An 8,285-nucleotide genomic window follows, 5' to 3' on the forward strand; every position below is an offset into this window, starting at 1 on the left:
TACTGAAAATTCCTGTAATATGAATATATTATGAATTAAACTATGTATAATTCTCTTTTGAGTAAATATATATATATTCAATTAAAATGATAATTTATCATATTCCATAAGCCCTTATTAATTTATGTATAATAATAAATAAATAAAAATGAGTATTTAGCATATTGTAATATAATTCACATAAATTATGGTACGTTAGATTCGTGTTTTCTTAATATTTTTTATAAACAAGCAGTGGATGTACTAATAACTAGAATATTATTGATTTCAAGAAAATATTTTCCAAGAAAAACAATGAATGAAATAAAACACATATATATGCAGAAATATGAATAATAAACCATGCATTCCAAAACATGATTTTTAATATAAAGAATTCTATAGTTATAACAAACATATCAAATTTATGTAGTAATAATAGAAATATAAATAAAGGTATTATAATGAAATTATTGATTATATTACATACTCATGTTAATTTATTACTTATTATAACAATTTTACCAAAATAGTGCTATACATATAATATCATTAAAATTTTATTGTTTTCAATTTTGCGTAATAGTATATATCCTAGATATGTATTTATTTTTTAAATTTTATTATATTTTTTAAAAAACCTTAATCGTACAAAAAGAAAAAATAATAATGAAGTATAAAATATTGGAATAATATATCGAAGGCATGAATGTAATATAAAATTAAAAACATTTCATGAAATATTACATATAATATGAATAGAATATTTATTGTGACATTTTTAACTAATTAGAGTTTATTTTAAGAAGAATATATATATTTACATATTTATCCATGTATATAATATATAATGAATGACAAAAAAAAATGTAAGGAAGGACATATTATTCAATGGTTTATTAAAATTATGATTTGTAATGTTAATTTAAATGTTTTCTGTATATTAAAAAACATGCATATTTATTTTCTTAATAATTTTTTTTTAATTTTCATATATATAATGAATTTCGTTTTTAGATCGATTTTAGCGGCTTATTTCCCACATATAGTGAAGGTTTTAGTTGGGAATATTATAAACATAATGGTCAAGTGTTTAATAACTATATACACTTGTGGAGTGATATTTACAAAGAATTGGGGGATGATGATAGATATACAGATTTCTCTAGATTTTGCACAATGCTTGCTATATATTTAAATCATATAAGAACAAAAAATATAAAGAACATTCAATCCTGCTGTAAATATTTTTATTACAAACTAAATAAATATATAATAGAGAAATTTTCTCCTAAATGTATAAATCCTTATGACTGTTATAAAAAAATGGCAGCAAAAAGAGTACAAAAATTGTACATAAGTATTTCTGAAATATGCTTGAAATCTATTAATTATCCCCAAGATATTGATGAAAGTATATTTCCAATATTTGTAAAGGTAGATAACCTGTATAATGCTTTCACCAAATTGAATACGGTCAAACCTCCAAGCAAAAGTAATCTTGATGATTTTAGATGGAGTATGAAGCAATTAGAAACTCATCAAAATGAGTATAACGAGACTTTTATAAAATTTCTTGCAGATGTTAACAATTTATTCATAAATTTTGTGAAGGGATTAGATATTATTGACTTGGGAGTAGAAGGTGTCTTATGTTATATCAAAATGGAAGAGAGAGAAAAAGGAATATTGAAAATAAAACAGAGTATGTCTGTTCAGGATTCAGTTACAGAAACAGCAACAAATGCAGATACATATAAAGATGAAGATATTGGTGTAGGTACTGGTATGGGAATAGGTTTTTTATCATTTTCAATTTTAATAATTGTATTCATATTGTATTAGGTTACAAATAAGTTAAATTTTATAAATGTTTCTTGTATTATAATTTATTTTAGAAATAATTTTAAAAATATTTATATAAAATAAATGAATAACATTTAAATTTATTATTTAATTTTTTTTTTCAGTATACCCCTTATTTTTCATTTTTACAAACAAGAGTAAGGAAATTAAGAAGAGTGATGAAAAAAAATAACATATGTAATCTGGATCTTATGCATGCATCTAATGTTGAATACAAAAATTCAATTGATGATACATATAAAATAGTATAAAGGTCAGTTAGCTATAACGAATAAATGCGTAATCCTAATTATAGTTTTCTATTTATATATTTTAAATTACACAAAAAATAATATATTCTGTATAAAAGAAATTGAATTATTTGAATATTCTAATATGATGATAATATAATAAAAAATAACATTTATCTTAACAATTTACCATAGCTAATGTTATTTCAATTTCTACTTATTTAGAAAAAAAAAAATAATAAATATATTTAGTATAGAAAAATAAATAATATATAAATACACATTTTTAATGATAAGATATAATATTGTAATATCAATATATTGTTATAATTAAATTTAATTCATTAACACTAGTTCTTAAATGTAATTTGATATGTCAATTATTGTACATGAGCTCGAATAAATCTTCTCATGAGGAAATTCATTTAAGAAGGAAAATAATAAATATATAATAAAATGCAATTTTCTAGAAAGAATAAAACAATGTAAACAAAATATGCATATAATTTAAATATATGTACATTGAAAAAATTGTTCCTACATGAAGTTTAATATATACATTAAAATTACCATTTCTGAATATTATGAAGGTATAATTATAACCCATAAAACATAAGGCATATTGAATTCATTACATAAAAATATTTATACTAAATACATTTTCCTCCCTTGGAAGATAAAATTACTCCTATTATCACATTACACTATATATGAGCTTCAGAATGAATTATTTATATTTCATTCAAGAGCCATGGTATAATAAATAAACATTTTTCACAAAAAATATAGTAATTAATAAAAATTATAATATTATATATATTTGAAGAAGATGTTTTGTAATTTTGAGTTCTGAAAGATAATATATTGTTGTTTTTTATATATATTATCAATTTCTTATTACAATACATTATTAAAAATTGATAATGACTTTTAAGTTCGATTATTACAGGTTTCACCTTTCGGAGATTTAAATATAGTGAAAAAATCAAGTTCTGTTATTATGATTATTCATTTATGCAAAAAATTGAAAAAAATGTATTTGTAATACTACAAATATGAATTATATGGATATTAGTCTTAAATATGTGATAACAGATCATATTATTATATTTATATATTAAAACATGGCAATATATATAGAGATTCATAAAATTTATACATAATACCTGATAGATAAAGAAAAATTATACAATGTTAACGTGAAATATACACAAAAATGAAACATTAAATATAATACAATTATATTTAAAGTAGCAAATCCTCAAGAAAGTTTGTTCTAAATATGTAATTATATAAAAATCATATATAATAATATTTAATGGAAAAAACATAAAGAATCCATAAAATGTACGAACGTATGTTATTTTTATGCTTTTCTTATTTTCTTCTTCGCTTTTTTTTCTCTTTTTATATATATAACACAAAATTTTCCAATGTTAAATATATACGTATATTTATTAAGGTACATTATATTATTACAATCATTTTAAACATATTCTTTTATACATAATATATGAATGTGAATTATAATATTATTCTAGATAAAAATATAGATACAGTGATATAATATATAATTAATCCATTAAATAAATATATATATTGCTTTCGATTGCTTTTATTATTTATGATTATTTAGCTATCTCATAACAAAAAAAAAGAAACTAGCTATGAGGGAACATAAGTATATAATTTCTTAAAAGAATTTATATTTTTATAATTTATTGTTTAGTATTAATGAACTCATATTAATCTATATATATTTAAACATATTACATATAATGAATTATTATAATATTTTATGTAACGTATAATCATATATAATATACTACCCCTATTATATGTGTAAAAAGAAGGCATACTTTAATTTTTAAGTTATATTAAATTCTATGGAAATCTCTACAATTACATGTTTTTTATAAAAAGCTTTGCATACATAATGTCATTTTTAAATTAAAAATATAAGCATATAGTTTTTTAATTCTTCATTCCTATTCTGAAGTATGAACTACTTTTAAAATATAATAATATAGTATTCTACATATTAGATACGTAATATATGCCCATTATTCACTTTTTTAGAATATAATTGTTTTAGTAATAAATAATACATAAATTTTTAAATATACGATGTGTTAAAATAATGAACCTTAAACAAATTAACCTCAATCTTTGTATTATATAAAATTTTTCTTTTCTACTTTAGGATATATACAGGTATAAATATAATAGAAAACAGAAAATATTTTTCAGAGAATTAACATACAGGAATATATTAAATAAGATAATTTATGATAATTAGTATTACGATAAAATGAAATTATTATAATTAGTATTATTCAAATATTTATGTCTTGATATATGTTAATTATAGTTTTAAAATATGTGATTTTTATATATTACACTATCTATTATATAGAATTCATTTTATTAAAAAATATAAATATATGTATTTTACACTGTAAATAGCATGTGTATATATTTTAATTTATTTAACTGTTCATATTCTGTAACATTTATATTTATTTCTGTTAAATCAAATATACATATTTCTTTTATTAACTGTTATTATAAAATGATGATCTAATTGATATACAGTTTTAAAAAATTTCAAAATTTAGTAATACATTTATATAAAACATATGTATTTAAATGCCTGAATGTGCATCCCACATATATATTATATTAACTATAGTATGTCTAAGAAATCTTTTGTATATAATGTACTTTTTAAATTTTATTTTATAAATCTCCATAAATGATGAATATATTAATTTTGAGTCACGGTTTTCTTATGTCTTCTAATATATTCTTATATATAATTTAATTTTCTATGACAGTAGTAATACCTGAGCTATATAAAAGGTGACAAATAGGAAAAAATAATAAATATTGAAGAATATATTATTCTAAATATGTCTGATGACTATAATGTGTATACATATATGTGATATTATAAATATTTTAATTAAAATGATAAACAAAAGTATTATAATAATTAAACAAAGAAGTAACATAATACATATTTTATTGATGAACAATATAATACAATTACACCTATATTTTATGTATATTATTATACAATATACGTAAATATAATACATTTATTTTGTAAACCTCTTTCTAATGTATCTATCTCATATTTTTCTTTGTAATATTATACGTAAAATATTAATATGTACAAATCATACTATAGAAAAAATTTATGTTAATCTTTATTAATCAAAAATATATAACTATAATATATTTATGCTTATTTAGAAATATTTTTTGTGCATTAACACATTAAATTTCATATAAATATAACTTTTCTTAAAAAGGAATTATTAATATTGCCTATGTATTTTCATTGTATTGATTTATATATAATAAATGATATTTTTATTTTAAAAACTACACTATTACGCATATTTTAAATAATATACTTATTTGTTTTTTTTTATGATATATATAATTTAGCTTTTATATTAATTAAATGTATAAATGAGTTTTCATATTTCTTAAACATTGTATAATTAAAATAATTCGTTAAATTTAATGAAATTATCTTTTAAATCTTTAATTTTAGTATTTAACTTTACTTATCTCTATTGATGAACTAATATTTTTTTCTATATTTTTAAAAATATCATCAATTATTGTCTATTATATAAGAACATACAAAAATATACATTCTACTCATTAGCTTAAAGTTAAAAAAGATTCTAGAACACGTTGAATCATATTATATTTATATTAATCTATTCCCCTCTATAATACAAATTTTTATTTCATTATTACTGTATTACAGTTTTTTATTATACGTTAGTTAATCTATAGAAATATATTTTTATTTAATTATTTCATAATGTATTTATATTATGCGTAATTATCTGTGCAATATGATATTTTGTGCTTTCTACAAATACTATCATTTCTTGTTTGTTCAATTGAATCCATTAAATTTAGTTGTTCTTTATATTTTTTGCTTCTCATTCTTCTTAATTTTCCTGTTTTTCTTTGTATATAAATACCATAACGTGTATACTAGAAATAAAGAAATAATATGGCATTTATATGAATGAATTATTAATTGTTAAATTTTTTTTAATGAAAGCTTATATACATTATTATAATTTATACATTTACAAAATTAAATTTCCTTCTTACTTTGAATAGAATGAACATGATTATTAATATTGAACATGTTAATAAAACTCCACCTGCTTTATTTCCAGTAGATGTGGCTTGTGCCATTTTTTGCCTTTCTTCGTTCTCGTTCATTTCATTTATAATTTGATCATATGATTTTTTATATTCATTCAATAAATTAGTTAAACTAATGTTATTGCTCCTTCCAGATATTTCGAAAAGATTTTTATATTCTTTGTCACATTCTCTGGCTTTTGTGCGTGCTTGGTTAATATTTCTTTTATTATTAAATCTTTTTAATGATTCAAAATTATCATACAGTTTATCAAGATATTTCATTACTTGATATATAGAATTATCAAATTTCTCAAAATCATTATTATCACATACATTTGGCAGAGTTATTGTATTCACGTCCTGTTGTCTCCTTTTCAGTTTTTCGTAACAGTCTTTCGCAGTATCACACTTAGCTTCGTATAATTTCACTAAATACTTTAGCTTGTAAAAGAAATAATAACAATTTGATGTTATGTTAAATGTATTATCTTGTCCATTTTTGCCATTTATATATTCTAAATAAGCACCTAGTATTATACAACCGTCATTAAAAGCAAATTGACTGTAGCTCAAATTTACATTACGCCCAAAAAATCTACACACAGGTGAATAACGATTTATTTGTGGTTTCACGTATCGGCTAATCCAGAAAAAATTCTTAAAAGTATTTCTACATCCGGGAAATATATCCTTAAAATTAAACTAAGAATATGAAGTCATTATCTGCATAAAAAATTAAAATTATACTCTAAACAAACAAATTTTTTATTTTATTTATGAATAGAGTATATTATAAATAAAGTAAAAAATTTTGCTTAATAAAAATTTAAAAATGTACATCCTGGTTCACAGTTATGGAGGATCCCATTTTATTTTATGCTGAAATTAATATGAAAAAAAATTATTTTCTTATAATATAATGCATCCATATTTGTTAAAAATATCAGAATACATATAATATACATACTATATGTATTAATTCATGAAATATATTTATATAACCTTCATACATTCGATAAATTATTCATATATTTTAAACTGAAATATTATTATTTGATCGTACTGGACAAAGATTTTTTAAAAAATATAATAAAATTAAAAAATAAATTCATATATTAGGATGTACAGTATAAAATAAAATTGAAAAAATATTTTAAATACTATTATATTTATAGCATTATTTTAATAATATTGTTATAAGTGTTAATAAATTAAAATGATTATGTAATATAATCAATATATTTATTATAATACATTTATTTCTAGTTCTATAATTGCTATATAAATTTAATATTTATGGTTCAAAATATAACACCCATTAGGTTAGAAATCACGCTTTGGAATCAAAGGTTTATTATTCGTAATTTTGTATTATATATGTTCTGCTTTTGTCGCTGTTTTTTCTTGAAATTATTTCTGCATTATTAATTAAATTCTAGTCATTAGTATATATATTACATGTATATAAAAAATATTAAGAACACACAAAACTAGGGTACCCTAATTTATGTGAATTATATTAATTAAGGTAAATATACCTTGTTATTTTTTCATTATTATACATAAATTTATATGAGTATAGGGAAAAGTTAAATAAACATTTTAATTTGATATATATTTTCTTATAAATGTATGATATATAGATTATTTTATATTATAATTATATTAAATTAATATTTATTATATAAACAAAAAATAAATGAAAAGAAAAATTTTATATTCTATATAATATCCAATTATGTTTTTTCATATTTATGAATGATTCGTTTTTGCAATATACAATATAATGATATAATAATAAAATTAGATAATGATCACAATATTTTAGTGCATACATAAATATATATCTATTATTATATATGCCATTATTCAATGAATGGAGAATGTATTTTATAGTAACGTTAATTTTTTTATTTTATTTTATCTTTAATTTAAAATATCAAAATTATTTTTATGAATTAAAACAATCTAACTTATTTTATTATGAAATAAATGAACTAATGATATACGAATTTCTACGTATAA

At 19.2% G+C, this 8,285-nt stretch overlaps 2 protein-coding genes across 2 annotated transcripts; one reads left to right on the forward strand and one right to left on the reverse strand.

Annotated features, from left to right (window-relative positions):
- Positions 1-356: 356 nt before the first annotated feature.
- On the forward strand, positions 357-2,096 carry PGO_001115 (variable surface protein; the record flags this gene model as incomplete). The annotated part of the gene is made up of 3 exons (XM_028690893.1): positions 357-383; positions 997-1,806; positions 1,950-2,096. 3 exons carry the CDS (start codon positions 357-359, stop codon positions 2,094-2,096), a joined length of 984 nt encoding a protein of 327 aa, XP_028546694.1.
- Positions 2,097-5,930: 3,834 nt separating this feature from the next.
- PGO_001120 (variable surface protein) lies at positions 5,931-7,128 on the reverse strand (the record flags this gene model as incomplete). The annotated part of the gene is made up of 3 exons (XM_028690894.1): positions 5,931-6,098; positions 6,195-6,962; positions 7,099-7,128. 3 exons carry the CDS (start codon positions 7,126-7,128, stop codon positions 5,931-5,933), a joined length of 966 nt encoding a protein of 321 aa, XP_028546695.1.
- Between the last annotated feature and the right edge of the window lie 1,157 nt (positions 7,129-8,285).

Source organism: Plasmodium gonderi (assembly GCF_002157705.1).
Source record: "Plasmodium gonderi DNA, contig: Pgo-contig_110, whole genome shotgun sequence".
NCBI lineage: Eukaryota > Apicomplexa > Aconoidasida > Haemosporida > Plasmodiidae > Plasmodium > Plasmodium gonderi.